Source organism: Sminthopsis crassicaudata, chromosome 3 (assembly GCF_048593235.1).
Source record: "Sminthopsis crassicaudata isolate SCR6 chromosome 3, ASM4859323v1, whole genome shotgun sequence".
NCBI classification, from domain to species: domain Eukaryota; kingdom Metazoa; phylum Chordata; class Mammalia; order Dasyuromorphia; family Dasyuridae; genus Sminthopsis; species Sminthopsis crassicaudata.
Window position 1 is genome coordinate 457,010,265 of NC_133619.1, and position 25,929 is coordinate 457,036,193.

General features: G+C 32.6%; 1 protein-coding gene across 44 annotated transcripts in view; it reads left to right on the forward strand.

Annotated features, from left to right (window-relative positions):
• Positions 1 to 25,929, forward strand: part of BAZ2B (bromodomain adjacent to zinc finger domain 2B) — a 322,506-nt gene that overhangs the window by 261,382 nt on the left and 35,195 nt on the right. For 28 of the 44 annotated variants that reach the window (XM_074303358.1, XM_074303331.1, XM_074303350.1 and 25 more), the window contains 8 exons: positions 1,441 to 1,485; positions 1,772 to 1,804; positions 3,075 to 3,140; positions 15,634 to 15,774; positions 18,119 to 18,373; positions 18,972 to 19,186; positions 21,272 to 21,346; positions 22,351 to 22,594. In XM_074303358.1, the coding sequence (XP_074159459.1) occupies positions 1,441 to 1,485; positions 1,772 to 1,804; positions 3,075 to 3,140; positions 15,634 to 15,774; positions 18,119 to 18,373; positions 18,972 to 19,186; positions 21,272 to 21,346; positions 22,351 to 22,594 (1,074 nt within the window). The remainder of the gene's footprint in view (positions 1 to 1,440; positions 1,486 to 1,771; positions 1,805 to 3,074; positions 3,141 to 15,633; positions 15,775 to 18,118; positions 18,374 to 18,971; positions 19,187 to 21,271; positions 21,347 to 22,350; positions 22,595 to 25,929) is intronic. The other 16 variants (XM_074303361.1, XM_074303340.1, XM_074303343.1 and 13 more) reach the window with 2 other exon arrangements.

Below are 25,929 nucleotides of genomic sequence, written 5' to 3' on the forward strand. Positions count from 1 at the left end.
TTTCATTTTCTTTATTGCATTGTATGTTACAATCTGTCTTCTATCCCCACCTTTGTCTTGCTTTCTCTTCACTATTAGTGTTCTTTATGTCTTAGTGTCCAGACTAGGAACAAACCATGACCTTGACCAACATAAGTCTTTTCATTGATAAAAATAACCTAACTATATCTCCAAAGGGTAGTTAAAAAAAAAAAATCCTGAGACAGTTAGGTAGCCCAGATTCAAATAGGGTTCTAACAGCCACTGAGTCTAATCTTTCTCATTTGTAAAAAGAACATACATAATCAAGGCATTACTTGTCTCCCAGAGTTGTTATGATAGTGCTTTGTAAACCTTAAAGCACTATATAAATGTGAGTTTTTAATATTTCTTTGATAATGCACCAAGCCATTGATATTAGTAATTATTCATTAGGAATTGTTATTGCCTTTTATATGTCTGGGCTATTTGATTATATCTGCATGGTGAGATGTAGGTATCAGGGAGAAATTGTTGCCTATGAGGTTTGATGAATAAGTTTGGGGATTCTACAAAATAGTTCTCCTAATAGGAAAACTTTAGGAGGAAACCCAAATATCGATGGGAAGAAGTAGTAGTTCCACCAACTGGTGCTTTAAAAAAAAAAAAAAAAAAAGTTTATTTAACTCTAGGAACTTTTAGGATCAGCCTCTGTATATACTGGTTACTCTCACTAGAGGAAATATGAATGGTATTACCTTTAGCTTTTTTCACATGTTCTTAGGCTTTTCCCCTTGTGTTGCTCCTTTTTCCCCCTTTGCCTAATTTTGACTTGACAAAAAGTTTTGGGAACCTGGGTTGGAGCCCACAATGTGACTCAACTTGGCTTCTGGAAAGGGTATATAGAATGATGGGAGCAATAGCTTTGGTATCAGAGAACCTGCATTAACACTGACTCTGCTTCTTGCTACTTGTGTCAACTTGGGAAGTCACTTCATTTCTTGGGAAATCAGCTTCTCCTATAAAATGAAAGGGGATGGACTAAATTACTGTTAAGTTCCCTTTTAGCTCTAGAGCCAGTGATCTCACTTTAAATAGTTAACACTGGAAAATCTTTTAGTATAATTATATTTGGAGATTAAAATAAATGCTGCTGCTAATCTCAGTATCAGATTTGAGTCCTGGCCCCTAAGAGGTGTTTCACTATTACCTTGTTAAAGAATACTGATAGATCAAATACTTTGGGGGGTATGAGATTGGTCTGACATTCTGGCAAGTTCCTTTAGTCAATATTCTATTAAGGATGGCTACTGGGACATGTCATCTTAATGTAATAAGGACCATTTATTCAAGTGAGAGAAGTCAAGCATTAATAATGTTTTCATTATTTGAAAATATGTATGAAAATATATATTTGCTTTCAGTATTTTCTAAAAGTTTCTGGTTTACACTTTCATGTACTCATTTTTTCTTATTTTTAAGGAAAAAGAAATGAGAAGACAACAAGCTGTTCTTTTGAAGCATCAGGTCTGTATACATGCAATTAGCCCAACTGTTGCAAATGCTAATTTTTAACAACTACTTGAGCTATTTGGGGAAAATCTTCAAAATATTTTCTTTTAAAAATTTCTGATAAGATTTCTGCTTAAGTTTTTTGTTTTTTGTTTTTTTTTTTTTGTTTTTTCTTTTGGTTTTTTTTCTTTATCTTACAGTGTATTGCCTGCTTTGGTATTGGGGTCTTTTGGGAATTATAAAGTGGTTTTATGACTTTGTGATTTCTGTTTCATAATGTTGTGCCAACTCTTTCTACCAGGAGTTGGAGAGGCATAGACTAGATATGGTATGGGTATGTTTATTTTTGTACATCTAACACCGCATTGTGATTTGGTTGTGATATGGTTGTCATAGCAATGCATAAAGTGTAGCACTGGCTGCTGTCATATTACATACTGCTGCATGGCTTTACAGCACAGTGCATTGCATACATCTGCTTGTCTGTCTATAAAGAAAGTATGACTTGTCTCAAATGTTTATAAATTGAATCCATTTATGAGGCTGCTTATGAGAAATCTATATTACTGATGTCACTATATAAAATTGGACCACTCATAAAATTAGGTATTCAATTACTGTGAACCATATTCTCCCATCATCCTAGATGCAAAACTGCCATTAAAAGCAATGGGAATTTTGGATACAGCTTGATGGGAGGTTATGAAATTTACATTTCTTCTAAGACCTAATTTAGCAGATAAATTTGTTTAGCTAAGTTATATGAAATATATCTCTTCTATGGGGAGGGAATTTAAATTTTTGGATAAAATTTTTGATTAGCTACTATAAAAATGTATGATATTTTGATCTGAAAATAAAACTAGACTTTCAAATTACACTGGGGCAAACTTCATTTTAATATTTTATTACATGTAGCTCAGGTTCCACTTAATAACCGAGCCCCTGGTGAAGCATTTGTCACCTTATGTAGTGCATCAAGGGACAGACATCAGTAAATAAGAAAATCCTCTTCCATTCATGTTTGTGTATAAACTGTGACTAGTGTAATTAAATTGCTATAAAAACTGAGAAAATTCAGCATTCTAATTTGTTGGTGCCTTATTGGCTTTACAAATTAGATTTTGCTATTCAAAGAAAATTATCATCTCTCCAAAACCACAAAATTGAAATGATTATATATCATCTTATATCTGCTCTCAAAAATGACCAGAAGTCCAGCCTTCTGTTTAATTGGCCATATGTAAGTACCTGCAGGCTTTCAAATAGCAGATGTAAGGTAACTGACCTGTTCCAGCCAACCATTATGCTTTTCATTCTGCCAGCTTTGGAAGGAGCATCACAACTGACCATAAGTAAATCCTGTATGCTTATGTTTTACACTGTCTCCATGTTCATTGCTTTACCTTTTTGCTTTTGATTGTTCTTGTATTTGCTTTCTAAACCTGAACTAAAACATGCACAGACTTGGCCATTCTTGTCTTCTATTAGTATTTACCATGACTTGTCTATTAATGCTAAACATGCTCTACCAAGTTTAAAATTACAAAACATATTGCTAACTGTGGTTGAGGTTTTTTCCCTAATTTTATCTGCTCTAATAGGAAAGAGAGCGACGAAGACAACATATGATGCTCATGAAAGCTATGGAAGCTCGTAAAAAAGCAGAAGTAAGTACATGTGGCTGAAAAAAAAGTTATGCAATTTAAGGTTATTTTTAAATCTAAAAATAGATTCTCCACTGAAATGAAGTTGTGCCTGATTCACCAGTGCCACAAGCAAACTGAAAGGTAAAGATAGTAACTGAATTTCAGTGTAGAAAAGGGCATGGAAAAGATCCCACGGCTTCTTAGCTTTTTCTGATTCATATTTATATTTCTTTTTTAGAACTGTCCCAGTTTTTTTGGATGAAAATGAGGTGTTAAGCACAGTGGCTAGTAACATATATATCCAAGTCTAATTTGCTAGTAGACTGGTCTTCAAATATATTCATGATTTTAAAAAAATTCACTTAGAATAACTTTTACTATTAATAGAATAACCCCGAAATAATCATACCATATAAAATATCATAAGTTAATTGTAGGTTATGCTATAATTTGTAAGAGTGTTCTGTGATAAGGCTAAACTTACTTGGTTTTTATTTAGTCATTTACTCATATCTGACTCTTCATGACCTCATGGATCATAGATTGCTAAGTCCTTCTACTTTTCATTGTCTCTCAAGATCTATCCATGTCCTTGATCTTTGTTTCCATGATACTATCTATCCATCTTATCCTCTGCCATTCCCCCTTCCTTTCTTTTTCAGTCTTTCCTAACATTAAGTACTTTTCAAAGTACTTATCATTATGTGCCCAAAATATTTAAGTATTTAAAGTATTTTAGCTTCAGTATATGACTTTCCCATGAATAATCTGCATTAATTAATCTATGTGTTGACTAATTTGATCCTCTTTCTCTCCAAGGGACTCTCAAAAGTCTTCTCCAGCACCACAATTCAAAAAGATCAATTCTGTGGTGCTCAACTTTCCTTATGGTCCAACTACAAGGAAAGTATTTATTTAAAGAAAGATTTCTTAAATTTATTTGGTCTGTATATTTCTTCAGTTGGGCTAAAGAAATGACAATATATAGACAGACTATTTATACTTGCCTAACAACTTATTTTGAATACCTAACATAATAACTGATTTTTTCATTGTCAGTACTTGCTACACTGGTGCAGATCATAATCTCTGTACATCTTGTGCATGAATCATTCATATTTTGTGATTAAGCTTCTATAAAGCACTGTAAATGTATCTTTGTTGTTGTTGTTCTTTAAATATACCAAGGATAGCAATATACCACCTTGATTGTCTGTTAGATTAAATTCTTTATACATGATAGGTCATACATATTGTTAATCTTTTTATAAGCAAGTTGTTATTAGTTACAAGCTTCAACCTGCTAATGCCTAATATGAATCTTTACATTGTCGTCATTCATTATTGCAGTTCTACCATAGTTGTGTTCCATAATTCATAGTGTTAGTATAACTGGGAGGCTGGTTTGTCTTTTTTTTTTTTAATGGGCTTTTGTAGCAGCAGTTTAACAATAACAACAAAATGTCACCAAAGTTAATTAAAATGTCATTAAATGCTTTTTAAAGACATCAATTCTGCTTATCATTATAACTTATTTCTGCGAGAAATAAAAGTATAGGTAATCTCTTACTACAAATTATGTAAGTCCTGCTCACTTATTTCTCAGGCTAACATTTCATGGTCCATTGGGTCATATTTTAAAAATCATTGGGTTTTTAAAAATTATTGATTTGACTAATGAGAACTCTCAGAACTTTTCCCCTGGATCTTTCATTTCCTGAGATTGTGATATATATATATATATATATAAATGCCTTGTAGTAAAAATATTTTCAGTAAATATAACTTTGGACTGGTTTTTCAGCTAAGAGTTTTAAAAATTAATATAAATTAGTTTAAAAAAGCTACTTCCAAATCATTGAGTCACTTTTCTTCTCACCTTAACATTTATTTATACTGAAAGATCTAAGCTATTTTAATAAGTTGTGAAGGACTGACTGCTGAATGTGCTGTGTTGAAAGCTCAACTCTTTTCCTGAGAACCAACTTATCAGGAAAGTTGATTGCAGAAAATAAAAGTGGAGTATTTATTAAAATATATACTATTTATTGATAGTGATGACTTGAGTTATTACTCAAGTATTACACAATTCCTATGTTCCTGAATTTGCAATCTAAATCAAATTATTTGAATGCTTATTGTGTTGAGCTTAGTCAAAATTGTGAAGCAGTATTTTTGTTTGCTTTGTCTTCAACTCTCCTTTCCACGTCCTGTTCTTGCTGCCATCATCTTTTCCTTTCTTTGACTATTCTTCCTTTCAGTAGTGGCCTTTGTCTAGGCTCAGGTGCTTCTTATCCCTTCTGTTCTCTACCTTCCTTCCTATAAATTTGTTATGGAAAATTGTGTCAAATCCATTGACAGGAATGTATTTATACTCATAAATAATTTACTTCTGGACCCTATACTTATTTCCAATTTATGGCGCTCTTGACTTCATAGGTGCTCAGAACTGGGAGCTCAAAACTGTTTTGTACATTAGATTATAAATTTGTCATTCGTTCTGATTCATATCTCAAATTACTTCAGTCCTTATGCTAATATTGTCCTCATTTTGTCTGTATATCACAAACACCAGAAATTAGCTACCAATCATTAAAAGAGGGAAAAACTTTTTAGAGAGAACTTGATTGGGAGAAAAGAAAAAACTACTCCTCCACCATATGGTGGTTCCTGGTCTTGAGACAACATTGACTGCTCTGAGTAACATTGTGTTGGTCAATATTATTTAGCTTTAGTATTGTCAATAATTTTAACCACATTCCACCTAAAGCTATAGCAGTGCTATTGTAATGCTCTTTGGACAGTCTTCCATTTGTTATGTTCCAAGGAACTATTTAACCCTTGTTGAATTGTTTTTCTTAATATTTTCATGGAATCATTGAACTATAACTTTTTTCCTGTTTACTTCCTAAGCTTCTTTCCCACTTTTCTTTACTCACCCCAAGCCAGAATTCCAATGACAACATCGTGACTGGAAAACATATGTTCTTTTAAATAAGGAGATTGTGTGCTGCATTAATTTTTAACAGTTAGAAAAAAGTGAGGTAAAGTTGACTAAGTGTGGGCAGCTTTTTATTTCCTCACTTTTATGTACAATAGCCTTATTTTTGGATTCATATTAAAATACTATCCTTTTAGAAAAAAAAATCCTTTGAATAAGGGTGAATTATAAAATAAAGAACTGTCTTAGGCTTGACCATTTTGCTATACATATCTTTAAAATGTAGTCCAGATTTATGTAAATTATTAGAATGCTAACTAAAACTATGCCTCTAAAGCTATTTTGTATTCACGAATTTCATTAGATTTAATGGAATGTATCTACTCTGTGTAGGTATAGTAGTTGTCAATTTAGCTAAGTAAAAATAACCAGGATTGTCAGAACTTGCATGTCACGTAATTACTTATATTCACAGTAGTCCTTTTTGTAATGCTTATGCTCTAAAAATAATTTCATCTTATTCAGTTATTCTTACAAAAGCTCAAAACAATTATAATTAATATCAGAATAAATAGTAAGAATTAATATCTCAAGCAAAATTAGTTTGCTAAATCAATATATGATAATGACCTAAATCTCAATGTATTGACTATATATATATGTATATATACATATATATATAATATGTAATATTCAGTTATTATTCATGATAGTTTTGAATAAGAATAGAGGAAAACAAAATACATCATAAAGTGTGTTGAATGTGTGTGTGTGTGCCTCAACTTATTTTCTGTACGATATTTGAATACATTAATATTCAGCTCAGGTTTTCTTGTGTTACTTTTTTCTTTGTGCATTAATACACTAGCTTCTAGAACCTTGCTATCTTGAAAGAATGATCAATTTGACATAAGAGGAATTAGATTTCTTTCCAGATCAAATCACTTATTTTTTTATTAATTTTATAATTATAAAAAATTTTTTGACAGTACATATGCATGAGTAATTTATTTTTATAACATTATCCCTTGTATTCATTTTTCCAAATTTTCCCCTCCCTCCCTCTACTCCCTCCCCTAGATGACAGGCAATCCCATACATTTTACATGTGTTACAGTATATCCTAGATACAATATATGTGTGTAAATCCAATTTTCTCATTGCACGTTAAGAATTGGATTCCAAAGGTATAAGTAACCTGGGTAGAAAGACAGTAGTGCTAACAGTTTACATTCAATTCCCAGTATTCCTTCTCTGGGTGTAGTTGTTTCTGTCCATCATTGATCAACTGGAAGTGAGTTTGATCTTTTTTATGTTGAAGATATCCACTTCCATCAGCATACAGTATTGTTGTTGAAGTGTATAATGATCTCTTAGTTCTGCTTATTTCACTCAGCATCAGTTCATGTAAGTTTCTCCAAGCCTCTCTGTATTCATCCTCCTGATAATTTCTTACAGAACAATAATATTCCATAACCTTCATATACCATAATTTACCCAGCCATTCTCCAACTGATGGGCATCCATTCATCTTCCAGTTTCTAGCTACTACAAAAAGAGCTGCCACAAACATTTTGGCACACACAGGTCCCTTTCCCCTCTTTAGTATTTCTTTGGGATATAAGTCCAGTAGTAGCACTGCTGCAAATCACTTATTATTAATGTGACTTTGAGTAAATTAAGTTAACTTCTTTCAGCTTGGTGGATACTTCAAAATTCCAAATCTTATGATTTATCTAGGGAAGAAAGCTTTCTATCAGCTTTTGCTTAAGTATGAAAGACATTCTCCTATTCTGATCTTAATCCAAACTTTGTCAATCTTCTTAGGCTCATTTTGGCTCATTTTCTGCCTAACATTTTCTCCCCCAAACTTGTCTTTTTCAGTAAGAAGTATCTGACCTCAGTCTAAATTGTGTTCTGCCTTGGCCCACATGGTTCGGTTTTATTTTTATTTCAGATATTTTAGTGTTACCCCCAGCCCCTCTGTTCAACTTTAGCCAGTTTTAAACTTTATTTGACCAACTCTCCTAGTCTTTCATATGAATATTCATTTGCATATTTGTCTTTACTTCTTAAGAAATTTTTTACTAAGAGGAAATATATCACCATCATTCCTTGCAGGGCCCCATCTTGTGTTGTATTCACTTTTTCTCCACATTCTTGATCTTACTGGCTTTTTTTGCTCCCAGGGGTTCAAGTATTATTTCTATACAGGTTCCTAAATCTGTATTTTCAGTCCTAAGCTCTCTTATTAATTATCATCTGTATTTTGATTCCTGGATAATCCTATAGTTATCTCAAGCTCAATGTCTCAAAGAGAACTTAATGTCTTCCACTCCAACTTTACCTTTATAAATTTCCTGATATGTATAGAGAGCATCACTATCCTTTCAGTGAATTAGATTCAGAAACTTTGACTCATCCTTGACTGTTCTCCCCCCCCCCATACTTCTTAATTAACTATATACCTACATTGTCCTTCTCTCAGCATCTCTCATATGACTCTCTTCTCTCACCTCACCACCATTCTCATCAATAATATAGGTCCTCTCAATCCTCACCTAAATCATTTTACTACAATATTCTCCTAGTTGGTCTCCTCTCTTAATTTCACACTCCAAGCCAAGTGGACCCAAGCCAAACTATGCTGTAGGGTTCTGGGGAGAAAAGGGCAGATAAAAAATCGTCTGACTTCAAGTACATTTCACTAACTACAAAACTGACAAAAGAATCTTCCTAATAACAACAAAGGCACTGGTCTACTATATCACTTTTTTTTTTCCTGAAAAACTTTAAATGGCTCCCCACTGCCCATAGGGTAAAACCCAGATCCCTCATATTTGTGTTTAAAGCCTCTCTATAATTGGGCTTTCATCAACTCTCCCAGCCTTATTCCCCATTACTCCACTCCAGTGTTCCAGCTAAAACAGGCTATGTTCCCTGAAGTCTTGCTCCATCTCCCATGATTGGAATACACTCCTTCATCTCTGCTTCTCAGAATTCTTGTTCTCTTTCCTCCTTCCATAAAGAAAGCTTTCCATAACTTCTGCTATTAATGTTCTATACCACTTCAATTTTCCTTTATAATTAAAGCTATTAATTTCTCCCTGGTTTTAGACTTAGTAACATAGAAGACACAAAACTTCTTTGTTATTGTTGGAAAAAAATCAAGAAGCCATTGCTCTTCATAACACCTGGCTCCCTTCTTCCACAGCTGGAAGTGCTAAGTATCTGAGGCCAGGCTTGAATTCAAGTCCTTCTGAATTTTGGGCTGGTGCTCTATCCACAGTACCACCTAGCTGCCCCTAAGTTGATCTATTTCTAACATCCTTTTTGATATTGTTCTCCTCTCCATGTGCTGTAAAACTAGATAATTTGTAACACCTATAACATGAAACATTAACCAGACTTAGAGCCAATCTTCTGGTCATTTGTCAGCCATTTGCATTCAATTCAACAAGCATTTTTTTAAGTGGCTACTGTGTATCAGGGATTAAAACAAAGTAGGTTTTGCTTTCAAGGAGCTTAAATTCTCCTAGGAATTTACAAGTCTCTCAGTATATATTATTATCTTAGTGTACTTCCCAGCACAAAGGTACTTAATGTGTGAGCCTTATGTGTATAAACAAAAGTTTTCACATTTGTCGCATTCTTATAGTTTCTCTACCATTTGTATACATCTCAGTTTTTTAATGATAAATGAGAGCTGAGGAGTGAAATCTTTTTCACATTTGTTAAATTCACTTTCCACTATGGTTTCTTTCCACTATGAATTATGTAATAGTAAAGTTTAAGCTTTGGCTGAATATTTTCTGCACATTCATTACATTCACTGGATTTATCCCTGATATTTAAAAAGAGATGAGAAATGGATGTTCCCATTATGTGTAAAGAGTTCTCTCTATTATGAGTTCTCTGATGCTTAATAAAAGGGAAGGAGTCAATGAATGCTTTCTCATATTCATGGTATTGATGGGGAATTGCCCCAGGATGAATTTTCTTATACTGAATTTTAAAACATATACTAACCTGACTTTCCATAACTGGTAAGCTAATTCCCTGTGATAAATTTTCAAATAATCGACCCTCCCTAACCCAAGACATCTAAGCTCATTGCGCTGTTATACCTAGAAAATCATGTAGGTTGGACATGATATCTCATCAGAGAACATGTATTTGTATATTTATAAAGAAAGATTATAGTTCACTATTCTGTTACTATATCAGCACCAAGTGAACATTCCCTATTTAATGAATTGCTGAAATTAGATTGCTACTTCTCCATCTTTTCCAGTACCATCTGCAACCAAGTACCTGCATAGTATCCTCCACTCTAGCCTCTGTGGCTCATTCAAGACACATACAACATGATCTGGGACTTCAAAAGATCTTAGGTTCAGTATATTATGTTCTGGAGGTTCAAGAGTTAGGTGCCCAGGCCAAGCACAAGACCTAAAGATACTCTTCAATCTTCTCCAGTCCCCAAGGCAGCATTTAAAGAGCTAGTGATTTAAAGGTACTCCTTGGCCCCAGTCTAGGAGACTAGAATAAAATATATAGTGGTGAAGAGAGTTTCCTGAACTGAGAGTTCCCTGTATTAATGAAACCATAGGTGCAACCCCCCAGTCCCTATTCTACCTCTACCTCTACCTCATGTGTCCTGAGTGACACATGAAACTAAACCATATATCTTCTCTAATTACAAGTGAAAAGAATACAAAATCAGAATGGGCACACCTATAAAACCACTGCCTACTTTCTACTACACAGAGTAGTTTAAGTTAAATACATAGAATTGTATAATAACAGAGCTAGAAACCTCTGTTAGAACAGCTCATAAATAATATTTTAGGTTAAATTTAGTTAAAAGTCCTTAAAGGGCTGAATTAATATGAAATGTATGACTCTGAATCTCTTTACCTTTAATTCCATGATTCAATTCAATTGAACGAACACATGCCTATTATGCCTGTTATGTGCCAGGTATTGGTTTGTTGTATATAGGAAACAATAAAACCCAATTAGTTGGAAATCAATTAAGAAGAGTAATATCTAGACATATTTGAGAAAATAGATTGGAGCCATATTGTGAAAGGTTTTAAATGCCAGACAGAGCTGATAGTATTTAATCTTGAGAGGGAGCCACCAAGGTTTCTTGAGCAAAGGACTGGCACAATCAGATCTGTGGTTTTGATACAAAAGTGTTTGTAGGAGTAGGTGTGAAGCAGAAATGACAAATAGCAATACTTTTTCTGTTACTAAAAACTATTCATAAATGCCTTAATTGATTTTTTGTTGTTCGTTATTCAGTTATGTCCTCCTTTTAATGACCCTGTGGATCAACTGTCTATGGGGTTTTCTTGGCAAATAACCCTTTCCTTCTCTAGTTGACAGGAATTAAGTGGCTTTCCCAAGATCATACAGCTAGTAATAATCTAAGGACAAATAAAGGCAGATTCTGACTCTAGGCCTTAACCACCTAGCTATCCTGAAGACCTTTCATAGGTATACCCAACTAACCTTAACAGTATCCATAAAGATTTAAAGAATTCTAGCAGGATATCTCTTAGGTGGTTTTACATAATAAGAGAAATATTATGAATTATTTACTACCTTCTCCAATTTGTCCCCAAATTAGTATTTGCAAAATAGTATTATATCCTTATCTTTTTTCCTTATATGAAAATCTTGTCAAAAATAACTAAATTCTCTTCTCTTGTCATGCTGTTGTTTTTTTTTTAATTTTAAATCAGAAGTTAGTTTTAAATATATTAATGAACCTCAGTCTTAAATGTCATTTTTATCATGTTGTAAAAATAGCTAATTGTTTTTGACTGTGTGAATAAAAGATGACATACCTTTTTAGCATAATTCGAGTAATTTGACATATGACTTATTTCTTAATAATCCATGAACACTCAGTGGTTTGAACAAATAGTTGTAGGGAAAGTAACAATAGGTCTAGAATCTCAATTTCATCTATTAAGACTGACAATTACGTCGTGCACAGATTTTGTAATCTCTTTATTCGTGTAAACTGAGTAACAGACTAGAGTAATTGTAGTAGAGTTCTATGTTTCCCTAAGGCCCAATAAACAACAAAAGATTGTTAAACATGCATCTCTCACAAAATGACTATGTCAGCATTTTAGTAGACATAACCATAATCTAGAAGACTGTACTTGAGCTTACAGAAGCCATCTAATAAGCAGTTTGAAAACAGAAGGAAATTCACAGCCCCCCAGTGATTCAAGGGATAAGCATATTTCATCATTTTGGATTTATGGCAGTCCTTTCTTAGAGAAAATACTGTTACACTACACAGATATTTGTACATAAGCAAATCTACTTTTCACTGAGGCATATAGCATCCTGAAATTTTTATATGTTAAGAATCAGTTCACAAGTAATTTAATTTGAAAAGTTACTTGTTACAATATAATTAGCATAGTACTGAAAGATAAATTTATGTAAGTTAAAAAACAAAAAAGTAACATAGAATTTAATAAGTATTTGTGGCTATATTTTAGTAGTCCTTTTTTCTATAAAGAATTAGGAAAATGTATCATATAAAAGAGACATTAATTTATCACATATATATCATATTAATAGAAAAATGAAGCACTCAAAAATCAGCTGTGCTTGTTCAGTCCTAGGTAAATTCAACATAATCAATATTTACCCTTAACTTATTTCTCTCCTTGTATCTGTCTTCTAGAAATAGTTCTGTTTTAATAATCTCATTTACACTTTTATTCTGCTGGTAGCCTGAAGTAATCCTGTGGCTCTTAAATTTATGCCTTTTAAAATTAAGTACAAGTTGCTGTCATAAGAAATGTATTCTCACTTCTAATTATGCCCAGAACAAACTTGTAAGGCACCCAATAGAATTATAAAATGCAAAAATGAAGGGAAATAGCTTGCCCCAAAATTTCTTGGTCCCCTAAATTGTAAATCTTTACAATAATAGCTCAAAGCCATCTGAGTTTTGTTCTGTCACAATTTTTTTTTTTTTTTATTATAACACTGTGGTACATAAGTTTTTGGTTTTTTTTTCATAGAATAATAGGAACAATTCACTTACTACTTTACTATTTATCATTTCCCCACAGCAACCTTGTGTACTCAACTCTAATGATGACTTTCATTTTCATTTAAGATACTTTCATTGGCTAAATAATCCTTTCATGAAAGAAAAATGAAGACTTCTGTTTATTTTTACATTATTTTGCACTCTTAGAATAACATATGTATATGTGTATAAAATTTATGCTCAAATGTATTGTGTGTGTGTGTGTGTGTGTGTGTGTGTGTGTGTGTGTGTGTGTGTGTATGTTTATGTTTGAGCACATTTATGCTGGAGGTTCCCAATTCCTGGATTCTACTCTCTCTTCCCCTGTACATCACAGAATCCTTCTTTTTTCTTAAGATACTACTCAAGCACCCCCTTCTACCTGAAGCCTTTTTACACTCCCTCCAACAGTTAATGCTCTCTTATTGCCAAAACCTGTGGTGTTTTTTTTTTGTTGTTGTTGTTCAGCCATTTCAGTCACATTCAACTCTCCATGACTCCCATCTAGGGTATCTCTTGGCTGAGATAATGGAAACATATGTTTCTTTAGCAGTTTTACAGATGAGGAAATTGAGGCAAACAAAGTTAAGTGATTTTCCCAGGATCACACAGCTTGTAAGAGTCTGAGGTTAGTTTGAACTTGGGTCTTCCTGACTCCAGGAATGGTATTTATTTATTCTACATAGATTTATGTACTCAATGTGGTTTCTATCAGATACTGTTCCTCAAGAGATATAGCTGCTCTCAGGCACCATTGAACAAGTACTTGTGGAGATGCTCTTAGCTTCAATTGAAATTAACTTTAAAGCAGGCTTCTCCTGAGAACCTCCACAATAATCTATTCTGGTTTGAGTTGTTTTGTTTTCTTTTCAAGTGTAAAGTCCTGGAACTTTTTTTTTTTCCCAGAAAAGTAGCAGCTAATATTTAAACCCTTTAGGCATCAGAGAGAACTTTCTATTTTTTCTCCATAGGTTTTGCCTATGCTTTTCGAAGTTCTGGATAACACAGGATTTTATATCCAGTGATATTTCTTAGCCTAGACACTCAGATCTTTAGAACATTCTCTTAGCTATCAAACTTGTGGCTTCAGTCATAACTCTCATTTTTGAACTTCTGGGTCCTTAGATCTTAAATCTATGTTACTCTTGTTTAGAGTATATATTCAATAAACCTCTCATTTTAATCTTCTACAAGTTATTATTTTATAGTCATCTGCATCGAACTTTGGTCTTCAGAGAGGGTTATACATAACTTTTTATATTGCTATCTAAAAATAAACCTTATGTTTAATATATAGAGTAGATTGACTAGCCCCATTTTATATGTTAGATAATCATGAATCCTTTATTTGAGGTAATTTGAAGAAAAATAAGAATTCCATCATAGGGAGGGATTGGTAATCAATCAAAAAGCACTTATTAATCATCTACTATCTATTAAATTCACTCAATTTCATAGATCACAGTGAGTGCATTGCAATGTATTATAATTTTGTATATTCAGTTAAGTGGCTTTGTAGATTACATTGTATAATTTTCACTAAATTGTTCATCACAGAATTGACAAGTGTTCTAAAAAACTACAGATTGTGTAAGCATAAGTGAATAAGAATGTGGCAGGGCTGACACTTTTTATCATATAGCTCCTTCATAACTAACATTATGATGGAAAAACAATTGCTATGTAATCACATCTGACAAGAAGGGTATCCAAGAAAGTCAAAATTATCAGGAAGATTATTTCAAATGAGACTTATATCTGATGCTATTCACAGAGCACTTTATTGTGCCTTGAGATATTAGCTGGTAATGGTATAAAGATATAGATAGCAAGACTTAAAAAAATTTGTTTTCCAAATTAATCTAAAAATTTGTCAACTTTAAAGTGCCATATGCATTATCTATTGCTTTTATTAAACTAGATGAGTTGCATTATTGAAGTGAATACTCATATCATTGATGTTACAATACTCTATAATAATGGAATTCTTTATATCAATTTTGTTGTATATCTTTTGTTGTATAGTTATTGCCTATACTTTGTTGTTGGGATATAGAGTGGGTCTCATGAGCCTAATCTAGACATCTAATAGACAAAGATATCTTATGAGTCCTAATTTGAAGCATAAAAGATAGTGTCTAACATGAAATCATAATTACTCTTTAGATTTCATAAATCTCCTAAGAGGAATTTGATATCTCTGCTTTTGTTTTTGAAATTAATAACAGTGATTCACATTCATTATTTATAAAATACTTTGTGATTTATAAAGCATATTTCCTACAACCTTGAGAGTTAAATAGTATGAACATCATTATTCCCATGTTACAATGGAGAAAACCAAATGTTAAAGTGGTTGCCAGCCTTCCTAAGTGTCTCAAGCTCCACAAGCCAAGAATTTACAAGTTTATGTATTCTTCACTCTTCATTTTCATTGGAGCTTTTTCAAATGTACCTATTACTTGAAGAGAAATACAGAGATGATTTTTTTTTTTTTTAAGGAGAAAGAAAGATTGAAGCAAGAGAAACGTGATGAAAAAAGGTTAAATAAAGAACGCAAACTAGAACAACGAAGATTAGAATTAGAAATGGCAAAGGAACTAAAGAAGCCTAATGAAGATATGTGCTTAGCAGACCAAAAGGTAATTTTTATCATGTTATCCTATTAAAAAATTATATGATCTCTTCTCCATTTTCTTGCCCCCACTTTTTTTACTCTAAATTGCCCATAAAAAATTATCCTTTTTAACTAGGTAGAAGCCCATATGATTGGACTTATGGTTGGACTTTGAGATATAAGCAGGCTTTTTTAGGAATTCCCTGTTTTGGGAGTATTTACCTTTTATTTTCAGTATTACATAGCATCTGGAGGCATCAAGTCTTAATTGTTCTAGAATCTCCCTAGAAAGCTACCCCAGTAGTTCAAAGGAGTAATGTTGTCAAAAACCAACACAGAAGCTAATTTGATGGATCTGTGACCTCATTCATTTCTATCATCAGTGTAGATATTCCCATCACCACAATAGATCTCATGCCAAAAATATTCATTCTGTATAATTTTTGTCCACGTTCTCCCATAAATCTTCAAGAGATTTTTGTGACACTATTGTAATAATAGTGATATCCTTTTCTCTCAGTCCACCTTTGGGTGGGTTGATATCCTTTGCTAATCAGCCCACTTCTTTTTCTGAGTATTTCCTTAATCATGACTTTTTACATCATGGCAGGGCCTACTCACAATCACCATTTGTCACTTTATTAACTTTTGAGTCATCCTCAAATTTGAATTTTCAGAGATTATATTGTTTGATAACTTAACATCTATATGAGAATACAGGAAATATATTAATGTTAAATACATAGAAGCCCCAAGACAGATATGTAAAATAGTTGGATCAGTTGTCTCAAGATGTGATTAGGTCTTTCACTTTCCTTCGGGCAGGTAAATATTCAGGTCAAATAGATGAACTTTTCTTGAAGATTTGAGACTAATGGTCCATGACTTTATTGCTGTTATGATTTATTGCCCTTAAACTTAATATCTCTTGCCTATTTGTTCTTGTTTAGACCTTCAAAGAAATGTAATTTTGATAAAGAAACTAAATTTTGTAAATAGAACATCAGAGGATATCCAGATGTCATCTTGAAAACTAACAGGATCTTATATAACATTATGTAGACATCTTGCAGAAATAACAGCTTATTATGTCTTGGCAATAATTCATAGAGAGGTATTTTTCTTGTAACCTCCAGAGATATGTGATCTAGGAATAGATGATTGTAATGTTTTTCCTTCCATTATATCTTTACATGACGTTCATCTGAAATATGAATAGTAATTCCTTGAATACATCAGTATTCAAAGAACTATTATTTCATCAGATGTGGGCAGTTACTTCACCAGCATATACTAAAACCCTGTGGATGTCAATAGGTCAGTAGGTGACTAAAAAGTCACCACATATGGACTGTCTTTTCATGATGAACCTTATGAAATTTAGCTCATCCATGAATAAACACATGCATATTCTTAACACTGAAATAGTATTCAAAGTTTTTCTTCCTTAGCAGAACCTGTTAGGGCTTGTGCTCTGCTTTTATAGACTCCAAGAACTCCATCTCTCTCAGAGGCATAAAGCATTTACATTCCATTTCATTAGGCACTGCTTTTAGCAAATATTTTGTTTTATTGCTGTTGGAAAGTAGTGATTCATTAGAGCAAGGCTTTTTAACTTTGTCATAGACCTTTGGCAGCCTGGTGAAAACTAGGGATCCCTTCTCATAATAGCATTTTTAAATATATAAAATCAAATGGAGAATTATCAGCAAACCAATTATTGAACTACATTTACCAATGTTTTTAAAAAACAAATTCACAAACTTCAGGTTAAGAACACCTACTTTGAGTCATATTTAAAGTTCCTTTATGTAATGTAATATTAAAAAATATGTTATCTGCTTTTTTAAGGCATAAAATACTAGTTTTGTATTGACTATAAGCTGTAATTATCAAAATCACTGCAATATTGCTAGAAGTCTCTTTTGTCATTTTCCACTTTAGCATTCATAAGACCAGAATCATTTTAGCCAGCTTAACTTCTTTTCTTATGGGATAACAGGATTGTTGGTATACCCTGTTGTTATAGATTATGCTCAATACAAATCTAGATATTTTAAAAATGCACACCTTATCCTAAAAAATAATGTAGACAGAATAGTTCAAATCAGTCATCACAGTTAGAATTTCAGTACCATTTCCTATGTAGGCAGATGACAACATTTTTATTCTTATTTACTTAGCCAGAAAATAAAGTAGGGAATTAAGTTCCTCTTCTATATTTAATTCATACAACCCACAGGCTATTGAAATACTGGTACTTGAACAAAAATTCCTCAGTGTTCCCTTTACAGAAGCTGAATTTCATAGCACAGGCTCTTCAAGATACACAAACTCACTGATGTATGATTCTGTCTTTCCGTTTCCAGCCTTTGCCAGAGTTACCGCGCATCCCAGGACTTGTTCTCTCTGGAAGTACATTTTCAGATTGTCTCATGGTGGTACAGTTTTTAAGAAATTTTGGTAAAGTTCTAGGCTTCGACGTGAACATTGACGTCCCAAACCTGAGTGTTCTTCAAGAGGGATTACTCAATATAGGAGACAGCATGGGTGAAGTACAGGACTTACTTGTAAGGCTTCTTTCTGCCGCTGTCTGTGATCCAGGTCTAATAACAGGATATAAGGTAAACACACACACACACACACACATATACACATGTACCTTCATGCATACAAAATCCTTAAAAATTTTAACTATCAGTTTAAATTAATTACTTTTTTACTAAATAACTATTTTGATTAGCTCCAGAAAGTCTTAAGACCATATCCTAGAAAACTAAGTATTACATGCTAAATAATTATAGAATTACTTGATAACTGAACTCAGAGACAAGGCTGAAGTCCCATGTGTGAAGACATCATAGAATGGCATGTACCTAGCAAGTGCCAGTATCTGCACCTAGGACAATGAGGAATTGGATATGCTCACTGTGAGTAATTAAGTGAATTCAGAAATTCACACATGGAATGTTTCTGATTTCTACTTAATGAAGCCCATGAGTGCTCTCACTTAAACACATACATGGAAGGTGCAAAGAAGACACAAGTACTAGACTATTCTCTTGTTTCCTGCTGCTTTCCTCCTGCCTCAATCCCATCACTATATGCACTCCCTATCCAGGATATATTTAATAATCCTAAGTATTTTAAAATTGATGAGTTTATTGTAGAAAGTTTTATTTTTAAATGGCTATGAATAATTAAACAATTAAACTTTTACAGGCCAAAACAACTCTTGGGGAACACTTATTGAATGTTGGTGTCAACCGCGACAATGTTTCTGAGATCTTACAGATTTTTATGGAAGCCCATTGTGGACAAACTGAACTTACAGAAAGCCTAAAGACAAAAGCTTTTCAAGCACACACTCCCGCTCAGAAAGCATCAGTACTTGCTTTCCTCATTAATGAGCTAGCTTGTAGCAAGAGTGTTGTAAGGTGAGAGTATCCTAATTACTTTGCTGTGGTTTTATAATCCATTATACTGGTTATTTCTTGTATTTCCTCTTTGACCTTTATAGTGATTTACAAAAGTTTTTTGTTGTTTTTTTTTAATCTGAATTAAAAGATATTCATTGTGGACTAACTGTATAAGATTTAATGTTCCTGTTTAAGTTCACTTTTTCCAAGAAGTGTCTTTTATTATTAGGAGATATAAAAACTTTAGCTCCTGTCTCTTTATTCCTTAATTTTCTTGATGTTTCATGAGACCTAATGGCTGTAATGATCATCCTATCCTACTAGAAACTGTCTTGTGTTCTCCTAAATTGTCAAATAGACTAGTTAGAAACAATCTATTTAATAGATCCACCTATTTTATTTGTCTTCTATTATGTAGTTATAGTAACAAACAAGTTTGTATTATGCTAATTATTGATAATTTGGACTAATGCTTTGTTAAGGTAATTAAAAGAAAGTCTTGTGAGGGAGTGAGACCCAAATGTTCCATTTCTTGGGAATTGCCAATGTGAAGTATAAGTCTTAAGTTCTGAAAACACAGGAATTCCGTGATTGTTGGCTCAAACCTATTATCCATTTGGGCCAGTAATCTTTTGTTAGCACCATCATTTAATATTTTGTAGCTAAGGCCTTAGTGATTTTTTAGCTTAACATCATCCTTCAAGTTTAAATAATGGTCTCTTGGATTAGGCATTTATAGCTCTGTCATTCAAAAGTTTGTTTGAACCATTTTTAATTCTGCTAGTGCCACTCATTTGTAGTAAGCAATTCCATTATGTTCATTATCATTATTAAATATTTAACATAATAAAGTTATGTTAAATATTACTTTGTTTTGCTTGTTTTAAACTTCTCAAATTTCAAAGACCACTTCTATATCTTAGTGACTAAGTCCCTATTTAACTTATTTTTGTCATTCATGATTTTTAGATTTCAGTCACATCCCAACCCCCATCCTTTGGCTTCCAGATAAAAGATAATATCAAATTATGCAGGGCTAAATATATATATCACTTTTGTGAGTCCAAACTTCTGTGTAAACACATTTTCATCCACACTTTTTCATTATCATGGTTTCTCATCTATTATGTTATGATTGGATAATTTATCTAAGCTTAGTACAGTTCCTAGCACATCATAGATGATATGTAAATGTCCCTTATCTCTAATATATTGTTTCTTGTTATAATGACAGCAACTTAAATTCCAAAGAATGTAAACCCATATATTTTCATGGAAAAATCTCTTCATTCACAGACAATTCTGTGCCTAACAGTCGTTTAGCAGCTGATTGTAATAATGAATAGAAATTGAAAAATGAATGGTTTTTATTGATGTTGTAGGGTAATTGCAATCAAGTGTGTTATGACTTTTACTCAAGAAAGAGAAGAGTGTCACTAATTATTTTACCCTTATTGCCACTGATTATTGCAATATTCTTGGCTTGGGGTTAAACATTTAAGAATTGACAACTTTTGATAGCATAAATTTTATGCTACATCATGATAGTGCATAAGAATGTACATTTCTTTATATGCATGTATGGTGTTAGGGATAGGGATTGAATTTCCTGGATGATAAAACTGCATTATTGCAGACTTATCTTATTAGAATTTCCAAGAATATTGAGATGTTAAGTGATTTGCCTAGGGTCATATAACCATTTTGTATCTAAGTAGGACTTGAACTCAAGTTTTCTGGGGTCTAAGGCCATCTTTCAATATGAATTTAATTTTGAGAAGAATCTGGGCAGGTGATCTTAAAAAAAAAAAACTCCAATGTAGAAACACCTTTCACCAATATAGATTATATCAACTCTTCTGTAACTAATAAATTGGCATGGGGTATTGAGGAGAGTATGAGTCAGATACAGCCTTTAGTTTGTGACAGGACTCACTAAATACCATGCTGTCTCTAATTATTCAGTATTGAAATGTATCTAAAACATATGTATCAGTACACACATGTATTTATGTTCTCAGAGGTTGGAGGCAGGTTTTTTTGTGAAATGGAAAATACATACTAATGTTTGATAGTATATTCCTATTTTTTTTATATTGGCAGTGAAATTGACAAAAATATTGATTATATGTCAAACTTAAGAAGAGATAAATGGATGGTAGAAGGTAAACTTCGCAAGTAAGTTATATTTCCTTAAAATTAAGTGTCTTGGATTTTTATGCAAAGTCTTCAATAAGTGCAGTAAATCACTGATAGAATTCAGTTTGCTCACTTTGATATAAAAATTAGAAATGAAAATGTTTAATTTAAATGAGACATAAAGATAGCCAAAACCCAGAAATTATTATTATAACAAATAATTGTATGATTAAATGATAATGTAATCATAAGTTTATAGCTGAAAAGGGATAATTTTTTATATGTCACCTAGCCCAATACTGCATTTTAAAGTAAAAAAAAAACAGAAATATAAAATACTTGCCTAAGGTCATGAAGATGTATAGTAGTAGTGCCCGGCATTGAACACATGTCACATGAGGACAAATCAAGTCCTTTCCAAGGGACTGCTTTCTATATTTACTAATATTGGCCTTCCTATTTTTAAACTCTTTTTTAAAAATTTAAAGTTTTGGGAGCTATGAAATTTCTTTTGACACAAGTATTATCTCTTTATACCAATTACAATTTCTTATTTTTCTCATTGTTTTGCATTTAAAGTTTATTTTTTATTAAATTTTTTATTTTATTTAAAGTGAAATTTTAATTTAAAATGATTTTTTTTATTAGAATGTTAGAAATCCTTTCCTCATGAATTTAAAAGGTTGAAAACTCCTCTTCAGTAATTAAAGAAAAATTATTATTTATTTATAGAATGTGAGTTTAGTGTGCTATTTTCATTATTATAATTAGGAATTTTCATCTGTTTTAGAAAAATTCCTGTAATTCTTGACAGGAAAGTTATGTTTTTAATGTTTTAATTCAACAAATGAGATATCTCAAACAATGAGTTTTAAATAAGAGAATATTTGTCATTCTTTAATTTCCATTTGTTTAATTTTTAGTTATAAATTATTTATTTCTAAGTATGAGATGAGCATATTGAAATGACTTCCTTAAATGGTTTATAAACTCAATTGATTTTTCATAAAGGTTTAACATGATTTTTTTCTTTACATTTAAAGACTCAGAATCATTCATGCTAAAAAGACAGGAAAAAGAGACACTACAGGTGGAGGTGAACTTGGAGAAGAAGCACATTCTTTGGGTACACCTACTACAGGACGCAAACGAAGAAGGAAAGGGGCAGATAGTGACTATGATGATGATGATGATGATGATAGTGATGACCAAGCTGATGAAGAGGATGAAGATGAAGAAGATAAAGATGACAAAAAAGGGAAGAAAATAGATATTTGTGATGATGAGGTAATACAATTTGAATTCACTTTATATTGCATTATATAAATGTGTTAATAATTATTTTTATGTAACTCTTTAAGCCACTGTGATATAGCTCCACAGATTTGTCTTTTGGTTTATTAATATAAATTATGATTATTTTTGTATAATGCTTTATACTTTTCAAAGTATTGTCACATACATGCTGCTGTTATTATAGTTGCTCTTTGTGATGGAAAGGCAACAACTCTTGTCAAATGCTCTAACTCAGACTTCAATAGCTCTCCCACTCTGAAGCCACTTATAGATAATATATAAAAGTAGAGGAATTATTCATCTCTTGACTAGTGTTTAAGGTGAATCATAATACAACTTGGTATGTTATATTGTGGGGTTTTTGTTTTTCGAAAAAAATAAAGAGAGCTTTGGTAAATCATCTTTGTGCAAAACAGTTCAGTTGTAGGCGAGGACTTCAATTATCTGGATTGCTTTCCCTATATTATGTGCTTTCCAAATAAAAAACTTATTTTGAACTATCCTGGGAACTGAACAAATGAACCCACAAGAGTCAGAAATCACAGAGAAGAGCCCTATAAAACAGTTTGAGATAAGAGCAAGAAGGAATTAGCATATGGTGAAACAAAACTGATATTTTGGAAACTGGGCTGCAGTAGTTCAGAAAACATCCAGCCAAGGATGGGATGAGGAAGTGGGAGAAAAAGCTAAGAAGACAGGAGGGGACTGAAAAAGAAGTCTTAGAGGGCATTTCTATTGATTACATTACGTTCAAAGTTGCTTTTTACTAATTCTTTACATAATTCTGGGGAATTTTATCATAAGAAATTTTAGCAATGAATTAGTAAATGTCTCCCCTCATCAAAAGAATCTCTGAGGAAGTTGTCATGGTTTGAAACTCCAGTGTAAACTGTTTAGAGTGTGTTTGAGTTGCAGCAGCTCTGATAATACAAATTCTGCTTTACTTAGTGCACAAATTCTTACCCTAGACCTGGTTCCCAGTGAAGAGTCTACTTTTCTTTCCCAGACTTCATGTTGGAGTCTTAAACCAGGTTAGCTCAGCGGATAATACTAACTACTATCCTACTTACAGACCTGTAGAGGAGACTTACAATGGTGAGAAGTATGCATTTGGGAATTCTTTGAGCATTGTATTTGTTTTAGGGATTGAAGGACAGAGAAAGAGAAAAATCTAAATTACTTCTTGGCTAACACTAGACTTATTTTCAGAGATAAGTTTTATTCTCATAGCTTTGACTGGTCTCCAAGAGAGGTCATCTAGAGCCTTTAAAGAGCTTTATGGCAAAATAAAGAGTAAAAATGGCAATGTTTGTTCATGGGTTCAATTTCAGAATTAATTCAACCTTGTTGAGATAATCTCTAGGCTCTAAATCACATTATAGGTACATTAGACAGTTAATATTCACTCCAGGGCTTGATTGCTGCATACTTCACTTTTTGGGGATATCTTGTACCTGTGAATTGGACCATCAAACAATTACTGATGCTTGTTTGCCTTTATAGATTTTCTAGTGAGCAAAGTCATTTCATGGAAAGGATGGTATTTGCACATATGAAAATCTTAAATAGTAAATATATTTTTATGGTGAGGTTCATAAACCAGATACTATGAAGCTAATTATTTCAGTAGATTGACATAGGCATGCATTTCCTATGTAAAATTGAATAAAAGTGAACTTGTTCAAGAACCATGATGCAAAGATGAAGAGACAATAATTATGCCAAGGTCTGAATTGTAGTTAAGCTCACTAATGCTTAAGTAACTTCAGGTGAGTCACAACTTCTCTGGAGCACAGTTGCCTCATTAGTAAAATGAATACAATAGACCAGATAATTTTGAAGGTACCTCTCAGCTATGATCCTAGATGTTATATACAAAAGTGTAATAGTGATGTTAGTCACCTTCAGTTCTACAAGGGATGAGTAAGGGGTTTAAAAGCTCTTTATATCCATCAAGCTCTTGTCCTTTGTGCCAAGACAAGTATTCAATAAAAGAAGCAAAGTAATCTATAGTAACCCCTTCCACCTCTTGTATCTCCTCATTTCTGATAGAGTATGTGTGTTTGGGGGAAAGATATATCTATAAATAATTTTACCTTTTGAGATCCAGAAATAAGCTATTAGGTTTCTCTGAAGTGCTAAAAATTCAAGAGATTTTCAATAAATAGGAGCCATAATGAGTAGAAATTTAAGCCAAGGAATCAACACTGGATCAGGAAGCAATACACAAAAATACACGCCAACCTGATTCTGCATGATTCAACTTATCTTTATTTAACCATAACTTTTTAAAGTAGTTAAATAATTTCCCATGTCCTGCTCTGTGTTGATGTTTTAATAAAAAAAATTCACCCTGCCTTTTCTGATTAGGCCGTGTAGGGAAGGCCATGGACTTTATGCCACTTAGTCAAAACTAATAGTCAACACTGGACTTGATTTATGTCTTAGAACTGTAAGATATACAGTATATGAATTTTTATATTATGTCCTTCAAGACTGTAGCATATCTATAGAATTTTATTGCAAAATCCAAAGAATGAAATATTTCACATGAAATATTTCATATTCTTAGCTACCATCATAAAGACATAGTTATTTAAACTACTAATATAAAAAGCATTAGTGTGGATTTTGTTTCTCTTAAAGATTATCATTCCAAAAAAGAGATGGCATCGTTGGCCTCTCTTGGCCTCAATGAGCAAATTAGACTAATCCTTTTTTTTTCCCCCTTAAGATACTATCCGTATTAAGTACCCTGAAGAAACAAAAGTATTTTACAAGCTAGCACCTTAATGATTTATCATTTGTGTAATGGTTCACTACTTCCAAAATGCAACTATTGAAAAATAATATATTTTTGAAAAGTGCATGGGGCAGCTAGGTGGCACAGTGGATAGAGCATCAGCCCTGAATTCAAGGAGGACTGAGTTCAAATATGGTCTCAGACACTTAACACTTCCTAGCTGTGTGACCCTGGGCAAGTCACTTAACCCCAGCCTCAAAAAAAAAAAAAAAAGAAAAAAAGAAAAGTGCATGTATTATAGAAAACAAAATTCACCTTTTGACAACACTAAATAATCTCTCTGTGGAATTAGCAATTCTGTTTCTTTATAATTTAGATGTTTATATACTTCCTACTGCTTTTTTTCTTTTTTATTATGAACTTAATCATCAATATAAATACTTAGACATACAAAGACGACAGAGAAATCAAGATAAGAGAGAAGGGATGTTTGTTAAAATTTGATCCAGGCAGAGGAAGGAAGGAAAGGACTCAAGGGTAGAAGTAATGAGATTTCTTGAGTGAGGGAGCTAAAGTGAAGGGA